The 20,002-nt window shown below is 38.2% G+C and overlaps 3 protein-coding genes across 4 annotated transcripts; 1 reads left to right on the top strand and 2 right to left on the bottom strand.

The window, feature by feature from the left end:
- Nucleotides 1-3,944: 3,944 nt before the first annotated feature.
- Nucleotides 3,945-10,834, top strand: LOC131011430 (poly(A)-specific ribonuclease PARN). 2 transcript variants are annotated; one of them, XM_057939234.1, is made up of 7 exons: nucleotides 3,945-4,490; nucleotides 4,654-4,784; nucleotides 5,617-5,945; nucleotides 7,000-7,113; nucleotides 7,398-7,524; nucleotides 7,616-7,889; nucleotides 9,921-10,834. In XM_057939234.1, exons 1-7 carry the CDS (start codon nucleotides 4,132-4,134, stop codon nucleotides 10,735-10,737), a joined length of 2,151 nt encoding a protein of 716 aa, XP_057795217.1. In that variant the 5' UTR covers nucleotides 3,945-4,131; the 3' UTR covers nucleotides 10,738-10,834. The 2 variants fall into 2 exon arrangements, with proteins under 2 accessions (XP_057795217.1, XP_057795218.1); XM_057939235.1 differs by lacking the exon at nucleotides 3,945-4,490 and having other exon boundaries at nucleotides 5,636-5,945.
- A 3,281-nt stretch (nucleotides 10,835-14,115) lies between these two features.
- On the bottom strand, nucleotides 14,116-14,960 carry LOC131011428 (early nodulin-like protein 7). Its single transcript, XM_057939233.1, has 2 exons — nucleotides 14,713-14,960; nucleotides 14,116-14,633 (listed from the first exon to the last, which is right to left on the bottom strand). The coding sequence occupies exons 1-2, from the start codon at nucleotides 14,891-14,893 to the stop codon at nucleotides 14,254-14,256; spliced, it is 561 nt and encodes a 186-aa protein (XP_057795216.1). The 5' UTR covers nucleotides 14,894-14,960; the 3' UTR covers nucleotides 14,116-14,253.
- A 1,127-nt stretch (nucleotides 14,961-16,087) lies between these two features.
- LOC131011427 (probable L-type lectin-domain containing receptor kinase S.7) lies at nucleotides 16,088-18,602 on the bottom strand. The gene has a single exon (XM_057939232.1). It carries the CDS (start codon nucleotides 18,331-18,333, stop codon nucleotides 16,321-16,323), a length of 2,013 nt encoding a protein of 670 aa, XP_057795215.1. The 5' UTR covers nucleotides 18,334-18,602; the 3' UTR covers nucleotides 16,088-16,320.
- Nucleotides 18,603-20,002: the final 1,400 nt, after the last annotated feature.

Below are 20,002 nucleotides of genomic sequence, written 5' to 3'. Positions count from 1 at the left end.
CATGGGAAACCCCGCGGGAAGTCTTTGGTGATCCCAATTACTTCATCCCGTGATGTTGGCCTCCTCTTGGCCTCTGCTCCTATGATGGTGGTATTGTTATGAGCATGGGAAACCTTGCGGATTTTCTTTGGTTACCCCAACTACTTCATCCCGTGAAGATGGCCATCAATGTTTATTTTTAAGTTTGTAATATTGGTTGAGTTCTTAACGGCTTCGCTTTAGGAGACTCACTGCTTGCGGGGAATCGGGTCTGACCGAATTGGTCGCTTTTCTTGATGTTGCCTCCCCAGACTCTACTTCGTTCCCATCCTTGGTCTGCAGTGCTTGAGGCTGGTCTGTTTCGGGCTTGTTTTGGTGGGGGAGCCTCGTGAAGCCTTTGCTTTCCGGGGCCGGTTTGGTGGTTTGATGGAACGTTTGAGGTGCTGATCCATCCTTGACCTTTGTCCCTGGGGGGAAGGGCTGGCTTTTCGCTTTGTCGTTCTTCTTTCCTTCGTTGCTCTATTGTGTTTTGGTTTGTTTGGTCTGCTGATGTTTTGTTTCTTGTTGGGCAGGTTGGCTCGGGCACGCTTTTGGCGCTTTGACTCCTCTGGCGCCTTGACGCCTCTGGTGCCTCGTCTCCGCTGGCGCCTCGTCCCCTCTGGAGCTTTGGCTCATCTGGCGCCTCGTCTCCGCTGGCGCCTCGTCCCCTCTGGAGCTTTGGCTCATCTGGCGCCTCGTCTCCGCTGGCGCCTCGTCCCCTCTGGAGCTTTGGCTCATCTGGCGCCTCGACTCCTCTGGCGCCTTGACTCCTCTGGCGCCCCGATTTCTCTGGCGCCCCGACTCCTCTGGCGCCTTGACTCCTCTGGCACCTCGACTCCTCTGGCGCCTTGACTCCTCTGGCACCTTGACTCCTCTGGCGCCTCGACTCCTTTGGTGACTTGACTCCTCTGGCGCCCAGACTTCTCTGGCGCCTTGACTCCTCTGGCGCCTCGACTCCTCTGACGCCTTGACTCCTCTGGCGCCTCGTCTTCTCTGGCGCCTCGACTCCTCTGGCGCCTCGTCTCCTCTGGCGCCTCGACTCCTCTGGCGCCTCGTCTCCTCTGGCGACTGCGGTCCCGTCTTTTGTTCGTTCTTGTGGTTTTCCTTCCCCTTACGCTTGGGTTTTTTTATCTTCTTTTTGTTTTGGTTTTTTCGGACTCTCCTTGTTTGCGCCTGTGCTCTCAAGGGTTTTTTTTTTTTTCAATAAAATTTCTATTTCAGCAGTTCCACAATGACACAATAAACATAAACAACCGTACACAATTAAGATTAATTGTGTACTTAGAAACACAATTGTATCCACAACGACACAGTTATAAAACATCAACTATGTACAAAGTCAATCAACTGTGTGCATATTGTGCACAATTGATCTTCGTAGTGCACAATTGAATTCTCTAAGTACACAGTTGATTAGGTTTGTGCAAGGTAAAAAAAAATCAACCGTGCAAATGTGGTGCACATTTGAATTATATACACAGTTGACGTATTATTGATGAATTAGCTTAATGCATAAATAATTTGAATTATCGTTTATGTAATAATATAATTAAATAATTAATTATTATTGAATTTATTAATGTATTTATTAACTAATGATTTGGATTTCAAGCTCATAAAAATCTTAATTATTTCTTATTAAAAATTAATAAATATTTAATTTTGTTAAATCAGCTAGTTAATTAAATTATTAATTAAGTATATTAGTTATTTTTTATTAATTAAGTTACATATTTATTTATTATTTTTAAAATATTTATTTTGTGCACAATTGACTATGATACGTACACAATTGATTAGTTTTGTACACGGTTGAACAAAATCAACCATGTAAATGTCGTGCACAGTTGAATTATATGCACAGTCCAGTTTTCTATACACAGTCAACTATCAACAACTGAACTCATTTACTAATTTATTACGTGATTCATTTGCAGATATGTCATCGCGACGTGTAGTAATTCGTCATAGTAGTCATTGGGAAAGATCTAATTACATAGGTGGGGACGAAGTTCTTTTATAGATGCCTATGAGTTTGTTATCTTATGATAATCTAGTACGAGAGATTAATGAACAACTGGATTTTGACGAAAGCGTCTCTGATTAGTTGTATCACTACCTGACAAGCATGAGCAATGGTAGGAGAACAAAAGTTGCCTTGAAAAGTGATACAGATTTTTTTCGATTGCTTTTGGAACAGAATGACTATCCAGTAGTATATATGGTCAAGAAAGGGAAACAATCAGCTACAGGTGTAGAAAATCGCACTGAATCAAGGCGTTTTGGTGACGGCAAGCGTCAAATAGTCAACATGCATACCCAGATAGTGTCATCCGATGATGACATACCCGATGATGATGATGAGGTCGTAGACAAGTGTTACAACAGTAGCTGGTCGGGTGCCGAGACACGTCGAGTTCGTGCGGCGTGGCTCGGCCGAATGCGGCAAGGCTTCGTGCCTTGGCCGAGTGATGATGTTGATGCGGAGCAACACTTAGTCCGGATAAAGTGTGGGCATCGGGCCTTAAGGCGTGTGCTGCTGAGAGTTTCCGAGAGTGAGAAGTGTGTCGGGTCGTGCGAGTGCTGTCGAGATGTGGGAAGTGTGTCGGTTCGTGCGAGTGCTACCGAGATGTGTTGGGCCGTGCGCGCGCTGCCAAGAGGTGTCGGGCCGTACGCGTGCTGCCGAGGTGTGCTGAGTGCTAGGCGTCGAGACCTGCCGAGCGGGGCGGTTATGTGCACGGGCGTTGGGGCGTGCCCGGCGGTTGCTGCGGTTGAGTGGCGATGGGCGCACCCAACGGTGCACGCCCGATGATTATGCTGCCTAGAGTGTCAATTCCCGACAATTGAGGAAACAAGGGATGCACATGATTGGGTGGTTCTAGGCAGGTTTCAGTGGGCAAAACTGCCTGGAACCTTCCACTACTTGGAGCCACGCTTGAGATTGTGCCATTTGGCACATGGACCCGATCCGACGACCATGATTGTATTGCCTTGTGATGGGGCATTGTCCATCACAATATAGGCGTTTTTGGCCCTTGAGCTGCACAGACGAGTGTGTGCAAGTCTTGGCAAGTTCCTTTGTGTGAATTGAGAGTAATACGAAGGTTGGACGTGAGTTTGCCCGTATGTGCTTGTGTTCTTATGCTTATTTTCTGATTGTGTCCGCTGTGATTGTGATTGCCTAACGTTGCTTGCATGAAAGTAAATCTCACTAAAAATTATACACGAGTGTTGGTGAGGATTGAAGGCTGATCAAGCGTGCATGTTCGGTTCCGCACAAGGCGAAAAATTCTAGTCCGAAAGAAAACCTTGTGACAATAAGCGTCGTGAAGATCTATTGTTGTCGTGCATCCATGAATTTGTAACCTCGAGAAGAATACTAGGAATCGAAAATTTTCTTCTGATGATCATGGTAACAAAGACGTGCATGCTGAAGATGATGTTCCTCATTCGCATAACGAACTCCGCAATTGGTTGATTGTCATCCCAGATTTTGATAGTGCCTTACCATTATGTTGGGATGAACCATCGTTTCCAAATAAAGTGAAGAGTCGAAATTGTCCTTGGATGTTGATGTGTTTGCATCATTTTTTATGTAAAGTCTTACATTTTTCTAACTTAAGTACAAATGTGTAAAAATGTATAAGGAAAAATTGTCTGTTGTTTGGAAAGTAGGTTGCCCACCAGAAAAGTAGATTGTCGTTCAGGCGGCAACTTACTTTTTTGACAACAGACTATTTTTGTCTTGCAAGTATATTGATCGGAACATTTAAAGTAATTTAATTAATTTGAACATAAACACAATAATTTTATAAAAATAGACATTTTTTTACAATTTAATAAAATTGGGCATTTTAAAATTTTGCTCGAAAACTATACCTGTTATAGAATGTGGAAATTGTTTCATTGATGGGCCGAGGCCTACACCAGTATTTTGGTTGCAGAATATGAAGAAAAAAAAAAGTAAAGAACAAAAATTTGGCACGACAACTATACACAAAATCACCATCTTCACACTATTAATTTGGCACGACAACGAATGCACATAATCACCATCTTCACTTGGAAGCCGATGACAATACTGTGAGATAGAAGCCCTAAAATGAGCTGAGAATGAGAAAGAACTACCTGGTTCGGGTCCTAACCCGGCTCAATGCCCGAACCTCACAGCCCCTACGTTTCCTCTGCTCCGCGCCTTCGGCTGCCGGCGTAGAGCTGAAGAATGTGACCAAGTCCAATTTCGAACCCGCGCTGACAGAGCTGCGGCGCCACGTGAGGGAAGCAGACTTCGTCTCCATCGACTTGGAGATGACGGGGATCACCAGCGCGCCCTGGCGCGAATGCTTTGAATTCGACCGCCCTGATATCCAGTATTTGAAGGTCAAAGATTCCGCCCAGAAATTCGCCGTCGTTCAATTCGGCGTTTGCCCCTTTCGATGGGACCAACATTCCACCTCCTTTGTTGCTCATCCGTAAGCCACTCTTTGTATCTTTGCACCTTGAAATAGGCTAGGATAGATTTTGCATTTGTGAAATTGATGAAATAAGAAATTGATTCGGGGTTTGTTTAAACTGTTTGGATGGAGGAAGTGGCGAATCAGCTTCGTTTTTTTTTTTTTTTTTTTTTTTTTGCAGGCACAACTTCTATGTATTTCCTCGGCAGGAAATTGCGGGTGATGGTTTCTCATATGAGTTCTTATGCCAGACAAGCTCATTAGAATTCTTGGCGAGATACCAGTTTGATTTCAACACTTGCATCAACGAAGGTCGACTTTTAGTTTTGCGTTTACTCTATTCGTCTCCATTCTTCGTTTGGGGTTCTTGGACAAGTGTAATTTTATTGGTCGAATTGTCTGATTGATATGCATCGGTTGACAGTGTTTAACATATTTGTGGTTTCTGTAATAGCATTCAGCATCATGTTTTTGTGTTTTGAACAATTATTCCAAAACCCATCTTCTCTTGTCTTCCATATTTCTCGTGTTCGTAAATAGCTTTCCCTTATGTGCAAATTTTCATAAAGCACTGATAAACGAATGTGAATGTTCCCATACAATTTGAGAGTCTCCAATGTAATCATTATCTGATTGTGAACTGCCAATCTGTATCTGTTGTTCAATGTCAAGATGATGGCAATGTTGATACAGGTTCTCTAAATATAATGCTCCAATTGGTGATTTATGTAAGGCATGATGCCGTCTGCTGTTCTATGTAGGTTGTGACTTCTAAGATCAACATTGTTTTCAGTTTCTATGTAAACTTAAATTTTTGGAGGTGCGCATCAGGTTTGATAGCCTTTATGCTGATTTATCAATGATCCATGCCACTAATTAAATTTAATGTTGTCTCTCTTCTGTTTGGCTTAGGGCTTTAGAGATCAACTACCCTTATCGTGTGGCCGTGTTTCTGCTAATATTAGTTGACTGCCTAGTTAGGTTCAAGTTTCTTGTGTTAGCATGTCATGCAACTACCTTTACACTCTATTTTGCAACTAAGATTCTTTATTTTATTCCAAACTCCAAAATTTGTGATTTGTCTCTTGACCCGGTGTCTTCTGTCACCACTATTTGGAGATTTTACACGCTTAAATAATCTCAGGAATATCTTATTTATCCAGAAGCCAAGAGGAGGAAGCACTGAAATGTTTAGATTCAGTATACAAGGATGATGTCCTGGATGTATCTTCCAACTTAGGAAATGGTTCGGATATGCAGCTGGTTAGGATGGCAGATATTCTGTTTGCTGAGAGAATGAAAAATGTAGTTGGTGAGTGGCGTGCTGGATTGTTACGGGGTGTAAATTGCGGATCAGAATCTCCAGGAAGTTTAAATGACACGAATCAGAAATTTCAGACTACTTTCTTCCAGACACGCCCTGCCCTTGCAGTTAATGGCTTGACTTCTCGCCAGCTAAAGCTAATTAAGTTGGTAATACAATTTTACCCTTATATTTTTTGTTCAGTATTAACCGATTCAGCATGTCTCTCACAATTGTCAAGATGGATTGGTTTAAGAGTGCCCCTCTCGTGAACTTAATTCAGTCAATATGTACAATGAAAATAGATGAAAGGATCATTATCACCTTAAATTTTTATAGATGTGTAACATGTGTTTTCATATATATATATATATATATATATATATCCTTAAGTTCTTATCACAGATGGAAAGAACGAGCCTTAAGTTCTTATCCCAGATAATTTTTCTCCTGGAAACAACATGCTTCTAAATGACAAGATGCTCTGTGCCCCTAATTAAAACACTGTTTGCCATACTGATAAGGTAAAGGTGATTGCAAAGGAGATGAACATAAAACTGAAACACGAACTCTCCTCAAAATGAATCATCGACTCTGACTAACAATCTGCTATATATGACCTAACCTCTAACTAACAGACTCAAAGCCCGCACTAAATAGGCCTTTTAACAGAAATATTCATAATACTGACTTAATGAATAATACTGACTCAGTATATAAATAAATAAAGTACTCAGTATTGACCACAGCCCTTGTGCCCCGCACGTCCTTCTGCCATGGCGCACGATTGCTAACGAATACGGCTGACCTTCTAGCTCTGTACTCGTCATTGTATCTGATCTTCAAAGTGGCATTTTTGAGTATCTTCTGTGCATCTCCATCTCATCTTTGTCCCAGGCACCTGTAATGTTTGCCATATGTTAAAATTCAGTTGCAAAAATAATCTTCATCTTGACCGCTAGTGACATGTATGTAAGCACATAGTTAGATAGATGATAACTATACCTTTTTTCTATGTACAGTTTCCACTTTTGCTCATTTCTCCTTTTTGGTTTGCCTTTATATTCAATTTTTATTAGCCTCATTTAAATTGTTGAATGTGCTACTTATTCCTGGAGGTTCTTCACAGTTCACATATTGTCATATATTTTGTTTTTTCTTAAGCTTAATCCATATAATTCTTACTGAATATTTTACCTTCACATGACTTGTTTATGAACACAGGTGACTGAAAAGCATTTCAACGATCTTACTTATGTTCATGTCACTGGTGAAAGTTCTTGTCGGCTACCGTTGATAGTCTATACAGATTCTGCAAAAGACAGGGAATTACTGAAGGTGATATTAAGTACAAAGCCTAGTAGTAGGAAGGATTACGTCTTTTTTATAGTTTATAAGTTCCTTGTTTCATCTTTGCACTTTTCAACTGCAGATGAAATAGTAGGCTCCATTATTACAAACATCTTCATTTCCCATTGGCAAATTTCACAATACACTTTAATTTTGTCTGTAATATGAACGATACACATCTCTAGTCATTTAATCAAAAAGCTTATCGGTTGGTTTATCACTTTAATCAATTCAACACAATCAGGATTTAATATCATCCTTGCATCATGTAGGGGGAGGTCAAAGCTTGTCAAAGGAAAGCAGCAGAAATGAGTATTAAATCTGCTATTGGGTTTCGACATGTTATTGATCTGCTTTCATCAGAAAGAAAGTTGATTGTTGGTCATAATTGTTTTCTTGGTAAAATATACATTTACCGAGTTTCCAAATTCTTCCCACTTGTTATTATCTGGTGTTTTTCTAATTGTCCTTTTGCTAATACTTGGAGCAGATCTTGCACATGTTTACAGCAAGTTTATTGGTCCTCTCCCTTCAACTGCTCAAGAATTTGTCTCAGCTGTCCAAACATATTTCCCAAGCATAATTGATACTAAGGTGCTGCTGAATTCAGACGATGTGTTATGGCGCATCATGAAGAAAGGCAGCACATCGCTTTCAAAAGCATTTAGCTTACTCTGCCTGCTACCTGTTGCTCCAACTAGCACAAGCAATGGGTTGGCAGACAAACCACGTGTAAAAGTGGATGTTCAAGTGGATGGTCAGAGGTTTGATTTCCTTTTGCTTTTATTTGCTATTAAATTAACAAATATTTGCAACTCCTGCAGTATTTAATTTTTGCTCTTTATAGCTCAACAGGAGAATCTCTTAATTTTTTGTCAAGAAGGGTATCTAAAGTTTTGATCCGAGCATGCATGAATCTTGAAGGCAAAGCAATGCCCTGAAATGCGTGAAATTCTAAGCCCACTTTATATGTTAAGACTTCAAATGATGATAATGAGTTAAATACTCCCTCCGTCCCAACTAACTTGATCAATATTCCTTTTCAGGCCGTCTCAACTAAGTTGATCAATTTCCTTATATGGAATGACTTTTTCACTTTATTCACTCTATTCACGTTATTACCAAACACACTTTAAACACTAAACACTAACTTCTGAAATCCCATGCCGAAAAGAAAGTGATCAACTTAAATGGGACAGAGGGAGTATAATGTTACAAATTGTTAAAATAATTAGCTTCAAGTAAAAATCTTTATTAGTAATAAGACGACATTAGTTCAGTGGACCACTTGAAAATCTCCTTAGAGCAAAAGAATGACATGAGATTTAGTATGGGTAATATATCTATCAGTACATATTTGTTCTGTCATTATTTATTGTAGAAATGAATACTAATTGTAATTTATTTCTACTAATACTATTTATTCTGTGGCAATTATTATTAATATTTTCTAATATATAGCATAAGCCATAGCTTCTGTTTATTGGTTGATGAGATCATATAAATGATGCCAAGTGTCGAGTGCAAAGTTTACTATCTTGTTTTGCGTTGAGATTTCTGGTTAATGATGCAATTTGAAGAAGGGTAGACCTTTTCTTTTCTTTCCTGCCCTTTTTTCTATTACATTGAGAACACATTAAAACTACCTCTACTATAACTTCATAGCTGGTAAGTTGGTATTTTGTAATATTTACTATGAACCATAACACTTTGACTGCTAGATACGTATAAAGACAATAAATTGTAAAGACTAAGAGAGAGATCTCTAGTTCATTATTACATTGAGAATTTGAGAACATATTAATTATTAAACTAGCTCTAATATTACTTTATATCAGGTAAAGTTAGTAATATTTACTATGAACCATAACACTATGACTGCTAGATTATAAAGACAATAAATTTAACAGATTAAGAAAGATTTTTGCTTGAGTATTGATTGGTTAACATATGTGTGTTTGTTCTGTCTTCTACTGAATAAATTAACTTTAGAACAAACTTTTTCCATAAATTGATTTCCTGGTCCATAAGGAAATCTGAATATTACTTCGGTATATAAAATGATACAAATACATATTCTAGTAACTTTGGGTATAATTTTGGTTTTATTATTTCACAAATTATAAATCTAATAGAAGCAGTACATGAAATGAAAATATTATTAAAATTATCATTTATATCGTACGTATATTATCAATCTAATTGTTACAGTAAACATATGACTATTATATGGATCACTCAACATATATAAAAATAAACTTGCATATGGCACTTAACAACTGTATATTCTTGATTTATATTGATGATTTATTCTTCTCATTTGGTTATATTGATGATTTATTCTTCTCATTTGGTGTTTGGTTGATGGAAGTGCCTAATACAGAGAAAGAACAGGATAAAAAAAGTAGACATATTGTATAAACATTAGTAGATGTATTCTCCTGATGATAGTGAAATCGTTTTATGCGCGCTGGTAGTTAGCAAAGTTATTAACTTATTTTAGGTAGGGAGACAATTGATTCGAGGATATGTTTGAACTAGAATTGAAAAATGACTTCAAATGATTCATGCATAATTCCTTGTGCAATGGTGTTTCTCTCTTCCTTCCTTTCACATTTGGATTATGATAAAATAAATAAATGCCATATGCTTCCCATTGCATGGTTCATTTCTGGATAGGTTTGACAGAAGAACTAAGACACTGTAAAAGTGAAGGAATACTTTATATGTTAAACATGACTATAAATCGCTTGTTTCAGCGACCTCTGTTTCTAACAAGTAGATTACTTCTGCAGGTTCTCAAATTGGAACTCTGGCGCTAAGCATGAAGCTGGATACGATGCTTTTATGACAGGATGCATCTTCTCTGAGGCATGCTTCCGTTTAGGAATTGATTTTAACCCACAAGCACCAGGCTCGATTTTGCAACACAATGAGAAGCTCCAAAAGTATATCAATTATTTATATCTAAGCTGGGTGAATGGAGACATTATTGATCTTAAAACAGGGAAAAGTGGTACAGACTCTTTAGGTTCTGCTACGGGCAGGCAACGGTGGCATACAAAGTTTACGTTCTCAAACATGATACTGTTGTGGGGATTACCCACGAAGCTGAAAGCAAAAGATATTAGAGAGTGTTTCTACAAAGCTTTTGGGAGTGGCTCAATCACCTCAGTCCACCATTTGGATGAAACTGCAGCCTTCGTTCAGTTCAGCCGTGCAGAACTGGTTTCGGACTTCCTTGAACTGAAGGATAGTTTAGAAAGAGGTAATAAAAACCCAATATCTGTTTTGCATCCTTTGTCAAGAATTCTTGAGACGGGATGCGTCCGCGCTGCCACTTATGAGATGTACAAAGAGGTTTGTTGTTCGCCTCTGTCGGAAGTGCTGTTTGCAGATCAGGCTGAAAGAATTGGGTGGAAGGGGGCATCTGTTGATGTCAATGGGGAAGACGACTGTGAGAGAGAAGGCGAAACAACTTCGCCTGCCTTTCCGAAGCAGAGTAGTGCTAGTGTTAGAACCAGTGCGGCTGGCACACGGTCAAGCATGAATTTACAAACTGATCAAATTATGGATTCTTTGTGTCGCTCTGCAGCTCAGTTGAGCAGATAGAATTTAAAATAGCTTTAGTTTTATGATCGAACACAATATTTGTTATTTATATGGTTTTTACAATTGAGTAGTAAAACAACTCTCTTTATGTTCTAAAGTCTTCTCGAAAGATTTCAATATACACTAATCTAGCTTTACAAACAAATAAAATAGATTTAAAACAAAATACAAATAAAATAAATAAAAATTAAAATATATTTCGTTTAAAACAAGATTATAGGTAGATATTAATAGATTTACCAAAATCTAGCTTTAAACAAGTAATAAAAAAATAACTTACAAACTCTAACTAAAGTTAAAGCAAAACATAGGAGAAAATTACAAAAAGCTCATAGAATTATAAGAAACAAGCTCTTTGTCGAGCTTTTGCAGAAAAAAAAAAAAAAGAAACAGAATGAAGAGAGAATTTCATCGGTGAGCAAAAGAGAGAAAACTAGAGTGAAAATATAGGTGATAGTGTTTCAAGACAAAAATAACTGCAGAAGGATATATATCTTAGGGTTATTTCATATACGAATGGGCTTAAGAATAAACGAATGGGCTTGAGGATTTTCGAAAACATTAATGGGTCGTGGCTGTATAACTATGCAAATTTTTAATAAAGCTCAAGGTCGCTGACTAAATTGGTATCCAAATTGGGAAAGAGAGATGGGTAGTAGTTGTAGTCCACTTTTCATGCATATGTCAACAATTACATTTCTCAATATTTTATTGTTAATAATTATTAATTATTAATTATTATTGTTACTAATAATTATCTTTAAAAATATTAGTTATACTAAATAATAAGACGATGTATATACATTTAAAACGTAATGGTTATAGTAATATAATAACTTCTAAAATTATTTATTTAATTTTTTTATCTATACGTGTGTCAAAAAATATATATTTATTTATATTTATATATATGTACGTATATCCACTATTAAACATATTTAAATATATTAAATTTTACTTTTTTAGGCCTCCGAGTTTCTAAATACTTATCATTATCAGAAGTTAGACCAACATCAGACGAACTTTCGACTGTCAATTAAGCTCTAATTTCATTGAAAGTCAAACTTAGGTGAAAATTGTAACAAAAATATAAATTTATGTATTTTTTGACTTAATTGAAAGTTCATGTGAAAATTATAACTTTTTTAAAGTTCGTATATTTTTTTAGCTATTACTCCTTAAAAAATAGCGCTCATTGTGCAATGCATGAGTAATGTTGGTCGCGCATCGCGCGGGTGGATGTAAAAATATACTTATTGTTAGAAATCTTAAGAATCAATAGATTTTCATTTCACATTTAGAAATGTTCGTGTCTAACTGAAGATTACAACCTGTCAATTTGTAAGTACTCTAGTATCAATATGCACTACAATGACACTCAGACATCAGTCTATATGCTTTGTGACCTTTGTCAATTAATTAATACCTTTGTGGAATAATATTAGAAGGTTTAGTTTTATGATCTGTTTCTACTTGCACGAAAGAATGAATCAACCAAATAAGGTTCTCTTGGAGTTTTTGTTGATTATGAACAACTTGTATTAGAAAAAAACATAAATGATATATCTATATATAATATAAAAGATCAGTTTAACGATAAAATTCTATAGCCAAATTTTCTCTCTCATAAAAAAAATTATATTCTCTCTCCCATAAATTTATCCGTAAACTTTTTTCTACTTTTCATTTTTTGTTTTGATTCATTTTTAAGAATCATCAACTTTTATTTATAAAAAAACATTCGATATGGATGTTAAATTAAAGATGATGATAAGATCTTTAATTTGATGTAAAATTATAAAAAAAATAAATTTAAAATAAATAAGTTATTAACATTTAAAGTCACAAAATTATTATTTTTCTCTCTTATCTCTCCTCTCTCCTCTCTCCTCTCTCCTCCCTACTTTCTTTGAATGTCACGTTCTTTTTTATTTGGTTTTTTTTTTATTCTATTCCATTTTTAATATTTATTTTATTTTATTTATTATATTTTTGTTAGACATCATTTTTATATTTTCTATTTCTATTTTTTTGTTATAAAATTTTAATATTCATTTTAGAACTCTTTAGCTTAAAAATAAAAATACTATAAAAAAAAGCTTAAAAATAAAAATTAAAAATTGAAATTTATATTAATATAAATTTATTGATAGTTAATTAATTAATTAATTAAATCTTAAAAAAAGAATTTCAAATATGATTTAGATTTATTAAATTTTTGTATGAATTTTTATATTTCTTTATATTAACACATTTGTTATTATTATGTCTTAATTAAATTTAATACTCCCTCCGTCCAGCGAAGCGTGACCCACTTTCCTTTTTGGGTTGTCCCACGAAACTTGACCTGTTTCTAAAAATAGCAAAAAATTTACCATTTATTCACATTTTCACTTTTTCACCTACCACACTTAACACACAAAATACCAATTTCTTAACTCCCGTGCTGAAAAGAAATGAGTCACGCTTCATGGGACGGAGGGAGTATTAGATTGAGAATTGACAATCTATATTATATAAAATATGAGTTTTTTCCCTCTATGTTTTCCCTTTCTTTTTTTTCTCTCTTCTTCCACCAAATTTTTCACTTTTTTTTTATGTTATTCTATTTTATTTTTTTCTAAACGTCATCAAATTTGATTCATGAAAAAATAATCATATGTATCTTAAATTTAATATAGTATAAAAATCATAAAAAATAAATTTAAAATGAATAAATTATGAAAAGTATAAAATATTTTATTTTCTGTCTCTCCATTGAAAAATTACAGCTTTTTATTTATGTTTGTGAATGAAAATATTTATTATGATGAATAATACTATATAATAATATGCACAATGCAAATTTTCACTATCGAATAATTTTTAAATTTATTTAATAATTATAATTATCATTACTCTTTGTATAGATTGAAAATTTATATTTTTAAATTCAGAATTTTATTGTGTAACTGATCTGAACTATTATATTATATTTTTAAAACATATGTTGTATTTTTTTATATTTTATTTTTTTATTATTTATATTTATTTATTTAAATGTATCTTTTGATTTCGATATCCGTCGTGTCTCGCACGAATGGGTGTGTACTAGTATATATACAAACATGCAATTATTCTTTCAAGTGAAGTGCTTCACGTGTGTAATCTTATTCGAGCTTCCTTTCTCATTTGGGATTTTGGTTTTTTTTTATATACTTAATTTGATTTTCTAAATATGTAGTATAGAGCTTAAACTTTAATAACTGTACAAATATAACTCAGTTGAACCAAACTATAATAAAAACTCCAAACTAATTAAACATGCGCCATTTCTTAAATATGCAATAAGTAAAAACAAAATGATGTGCTAACATTGAGCAAACAAAATCAACAAAATTCCAAGACAATTAAAATCATTAAAGAGCAATGTTAACAATACCAAATAAGATAATTCCTAGTTTCCTACCATCATATACCACTAACCTAAACAAAATCAAGAATTAGTTTACGAAAAAAACCTAAACAAAATAAGTCCTACACGAACATGTAGAAGGTGGCAACAAGGGCTACAAAAGCAGCAACGAAGTAGGAAGCAACACACAGTTTCGCAGTGGAACTAAATTCCGGCCACCCCGAATCCCCACCGCTCTCATCGGTCGGGGCGGAGGACGGCGGAAGTTCCGGCGCAAGCTCCGGCGCAGCTGCAGGTTGCAAAGGATGCATGACGCGAACGATGAGCCTCTGGCCGGACTTGCAGTGGGCGGGCTGGTCGCTGATGAAGTAGAAAAAGCCCGGCCTGTTTAACTCGTAAACGGTGCTGCCGTCTTCGAATTTGGCGATGGGATTCGACGCGTTGCATGTTAGGTAATCGGCGGAGCTCACCACCACCACCGAGTCTTTGGCATACTTGAAATCTGGTGGAGAAATGAAAGCAAATGAGATATGCGAAATGAAGGAGTTTATGAATGATGTTTGTGGTTGAATTGAACTTACGAAGCGTATCTCGAATGTGGAACCTGTTCTGTGTGGCCCATTCGTTGTAGGTCTCGCGCTCTTTTCCGGTGGGTTTTGCCCATCCCATTTCGTCTCCCACCTCGAACTGGAGGCCTGCTGAGGCCACCACGGAAGCGGCGAGGACGGCGGCGAGGAGCACTTTTTGGACTGTGGAAGCCATTGAATCGATTATGCTCGGAGACACGGATCGCGAATTGAGATGGGAAAGAAATGCTGGTATTGCAGAAAATGAATTGATTATGGGTGGTGTATATGTATATATAGGAGAGAGAGAGAGTGGGAGATGGAAGTGTGGGAAGTGGGGTGCATCAGTTAGGCCAACGTGATTTTCTTCTTTGGAAACAGTCAACACTCTTCTGCATTTTGGCGGTAATTGAGTCAACAATTTCACTTATCTAGTCACTAAACCCTAGTTTATTAAGTTTGTTCGTTTTGTTTTTGTTAAAAATACATTTCACTACAGTAAGATAAAAGGATTGTGAGATTATATACCTGATTGTAAGTGATTAGAGAACGTTAATTCAATTGGGACAAGATTTTGATTAGATTTAAATTTTAATATAGAATTCCATTAATTCTCTCATACAGATAATTATACATACTTTTTCTAATATTTTTTTGAGCTAGGGGGTACATACTATTTCTTATTAATAGGGCTCTCATAATTAACCATTTCCGGGCTTTTCTCCTTTTTATTTATTTTATTTTATAAGCATTAATCTGTAGGTACTTGCAATTGCAATTAATGCAAAGAATGAATTGGATACTCGCTATATAGTTTTTGATCAGGAATCTAAACCAAGTGTACTGCGAGTGCTACAAGAATATAATATGCATATTTATTATTTATTCATTTATTGAATAGAAATTAATTATATGCATATTTATTGAGAAACCCTTAATTTTACCAAGTATGCTCAAATTTCATCATGGACTTTTCATGTGATCGTTGAAGCAAATTTTACTATGATTCAGCTTTTAATTATAATTTCTTGCACATCTTGAAACAAAAATAAGAGATTTCTAAATGCTCTAGGCAGGTTATGAGTATCAAAAGATGTTCAGTCCTACTGCCTACAGAGATCATATCAGTTCAAAACGCATATTTAAAAATTCACGCAAAGCAAACCAGCTGAAGTTTACTGATTAGAGTTTCAGATAATATGAATTGAATCTTCACTAGAGAAACATATTCACTTTTTTCAGCCAAATTTCCAAAGTGACTCGTCTGCTCCCAATCCGACTATTTATCACTGTATTTTCAGTCTGCACTTAAAATTTATTAGTCATTGAGTAAATTGATAAAATCATTCAATCAAATTTCACACAACTATAAGTCTATAACAGTAAAAGATGAACTAGATAGTTAGCTCTACCCTTTTCTTTGTTGAAAATAACTATCAAATCAAGAGAAACCACTACATACATCAAACTCCACTACCCTTTTCTTTGTTGAAAATAACTCTATCAAATCAAGAGAAACCACTATATACAACAACAAGCAAATCACAAAACACAAAATTCCATCAGACATCATCATCTAAGTATGGAAGAAATAAAAGAATCCCAAACTAAGAAAAACTCAAGTCAATCCACTATGATCTCAACATGAGAGCTAGTGGATGCACAATCAGATTCAGATACAATCTCATCAATACTCAAAGGAATACTGTTGGAGAAAGTAAGACTTGGCTTCGTCTTGGGCACAAGCAGCGGCTGAGCTTCATTGCTCAGAATCTGCAGCACCCTCCTCATAGTAGGCCTCTCCCCACTATCCGGATTGGCGCAGCTCAGCCCCACGAGCAGCAGCTTCTTCACCTCGGCCTCCTCAAACTCCCCGTCTCCCATCCTCCCATCCACTGCTGTAACGATCCTCCCCTCGTTATACAGATTCCACACCCAATCCACCAAGTTCACCATCCTCTGCCCTTCCTCCTCCCTCTCAATCGGCCTCCTCCCACAGGCCAGCTCCAGTATCACAACCCCGTAGCTGTAAACATCCGTCTTCTCAGTTGCCTTGCCGTATTGAAGATACTCCGGGGCCAGATACCCCATGGTCCCAGCTGTGAGAGTCGAGACAGGGCTCTTGTCATGATCCATCAGCCTAGCTAGACCAAAATCCCCCAACCTAGCATTGTAGCTCGCATCCAGCATTATGTTGCTCGTCTTTATGTCTCTGTGGATCACCTGCTGCTCACATTCTTGATGTAGATAGGTGAGCACAGAGGCCAGCCCCACAGCAATGTTGTATCTATACTGCCATTTCAACACAGCCCCATTTTGGTATAACACATTGTCCAAACTCCCATTAGGCATGAACTCATAAACAAGCAGCAATTCGCCCTTTTCAACACACCACCCTTGGAGCTGAACCAAGTTCTTATGCCTCAAGCATGCTATGATCGATAACTCGGAGAGGAATTCGCTTTTACCTTCGTGTGAGTGCTTGGATCTCTTGACTGCGGACATTGTCCCGTTGTCCACGAAGAAGGCCTTATACACAGTGCCGAATGCGCCATGGCCAAGAATCCTGCTCTGGTGAAACCCTCTGGTTGCGGATTTGAGCTCTTTGTAGCCGAATTGCCTCGGCCCTGCCATCACCTCTGGTTTTAAGTCCTTGTCTGCTTTGATGCGCCTCCATTTCGCGATGGAAAACCACACGAAAACCGCGAGAAGTGCTGAGAAGAAGGCGGGACAGCCGATCCCAAGAGCTAGTCCGATTTTCTTGTGACGCCTATGCCCGGAATCTGAGACCGGCAATGGGGAACTCAACGGCACGGTGTTGTCAGAGACATTATGAGGGTGGAATCTTGGCCTAGGCGGGCGGAACCCGGTCGTTCTGAAGCTCCAATTCTCGATGAAATGGAGCTCCGTGCTGCCCTCCGTTGAAGCGGAGAATCCCACAAACATGAGCTCTTTTAGATAGTCGGAGAGATCAATGTCGACGCTCAACAATGGCTGCTCTGGTTTGAAACTGGAGTAGCTCAAGAAAACCTCCAATTTCTTCTTCCCGCTGGTGTAATCGATCCATGATGTGATGACGTTGCCGCTCTTCAAATCGACGGCCCAGAGCATGGGGTTGGCGGTTTCGATGGAGATCAAGCTGTCGATGTCCAATCCGACGTGGTTCTCGTCGGGATCGTCGAAGTGGAGGTCGAGCTTGGTGTCGAATTCGACGGCGACGAAGCGGTTGTTGGTGAGCTGGGAGGAGTTGACGAGGCCGAGGTAGCCGCCGGGGCTGCCGGAGGTGCGGTTGTTGGGGGAGAGGAAGAAGGTGAGGCCGTCGCCAAACGACGCCGGATTGAGATTGTGGATGGAGAAGGAGAATCTGGTGGAGAAGGAGGCCGTCACGTTGGTGTCCGGGTCGAATAGGGCGATCGGGTCGTTGAAGATGACCGACCCGGAGCTCGACGACGGCACCTGGAGCTCCCGGGTCAGCCCCACGACGCCGTTTCGGAGGTACGAGTCGCCCAGGAGGGTCAGGTTGCGGAGGGTGAAGTAGGGGAACTCCAGGTTCACGTTCTGGGATGCGGCGCCGCCGCCGCCGAGGAGGATCAAGAAACTGATCAGGAAAACAAGGAGCTTTCTTGATGAATTCATGGCGGACTCGGATTTAGGGTTTTTTTATTGTTGATTTTGGTTGTTGAAGAAGAGATGAATGTTGAAGGAATTGTGATGGAGTTCATGAGAATCTTTTTGGGTGGGAAAATGGGGTTTAAACGGTTATGTGGAAAATGGGAGCGTGGTCGGTTTGTTGAAGAGCGTAAAGGATTTTTTTATTTTATTTTTTTTAATTACGAAAAAAACTAAAACATTCTTTAAAAAATGATAAGAGGAATCTAATGGAGATCAGAAGGGGAGGACAAAAAATGATGAAAAAGGGATAGTATTTTATTTGTATTATGATAATTGTAACGGTAATATAGGCAGACTAGATTTTTTGGAGGGGCGATGGGGGTGGGGTCCTCTCCTTAAACTGCAGCTTGTTATTATTATTATTATTATTATTATTATTATTATTAGCTGTGAGTGAGATGGCGGAAATTAAATTCCCATTAAATAGGATGTTACATTCTACTAATGTGTATTCTCATCGTGCAGAATAGTTCATACTACAAGTGTGGACGTTAATATATTTCACCGACTTAATAGTTATTGGTTTCTTCATTATAAGTTGAACTACTCTTAACTGTTGGAATCAATTGCTTCCGAATACTTTTTTTTAGAAAAAATGTTACTAGCCATGATTACAACATGATAAGTCAAAGTGCAAAATGTTCGACATATAAATTTTTTTATATTCGTATTTATCATGTTCCACCACAAGCTCACCTATTTTATCACCAGATTATTTTTACGGACGGATTTTTCTATAAAATTTAATTAATAATCTCAGTTCTTATTATTATATACATATCCATAAATAACATTCCATTTGGTTGGCAATTTGGTATAGTTCAAAAGACTTAAAATTAATTGAATGTGAATAACATGTAAAATTACTAGTTAGTTAGAAATTGATGTGCCAATGATGCCTAGCTTAACTCGCCCAGCACCAGCAGGACGCCAATCGGACCGCCCCGCCGCGCACTCGCCCAGCACCAGCAGGACGCCAATCGGACCGCCGCGCACACGCCTCACGCCCAGCACCAGCAGGTAGCAGCCAGCAGCCAGCAGGCCGGCACCGCTTCAGCGCCAGCAGCCAGTAGCCAGCAACCACGCCCAGATCTGACCGACGCCTCGTTCTCACTCAAACCCGCCGCCCCGTCGCACCGGTTCGACCACGCCTTGCAAGGAAGTAGCAGTTGCTACCGCCGACCTTAAAACGCAGCGACCCAACCTCCCGGAAGACAGTTCGAGTGAGGCGACTTGGCGAGAGTCTCTCTCGGCCAGCCACCGATCTCTCTCGGCCAGCCAGCCACCGATCTCAACGTCTCGCAGCCAGCCACCGATCTCAACGCCGGTAGTCTCTCTCGGCCAAGATCTGATTGGCTTCTTCCCAAACCTCCCTCGGTCAATTCCTCCAAGTCTATCGCCGTGCCGTTTTCAGATTCAGAGCAGGTCCGACTCAGAGCAGGCAGTCGTCACTTCTCTTTAAAGCTAAGTTGTAGTCTCTTCTCTACTATGAAAATGGCGAATGGTTTGGAGTTTGGAGTTTGGAGTTTGGGTTTGCACTGATTTGTCTTAGCAAAACACGAATAGAGTTCTCATACATACTGTAATTGGTGGTTGCAATGGTTTTCTGTTATGAAACTGATCATGATTGGAT

Source organism: Salvia miltiorrhiza, chromosome 2 (assembly GCF_028751815.1).
Source record: "Salvia miltiorrhiza cultivar Shanhuang (shh) chromosome 2, IMPLAD_Smil_shh, whole genome shotgun sequence".
In the NCBI taxonomy this organism is placed as follows: domain Eukaryota; kingdom Viridiplantae; phylum Streptophyta; class Magnoliopsida; order Lamiales; family Lamiaceae; genus Salvia; species Salvia miltiorrhiza.
This window is presented reverse-complemented; position numbering and strand designations above follow the sequence as displayed.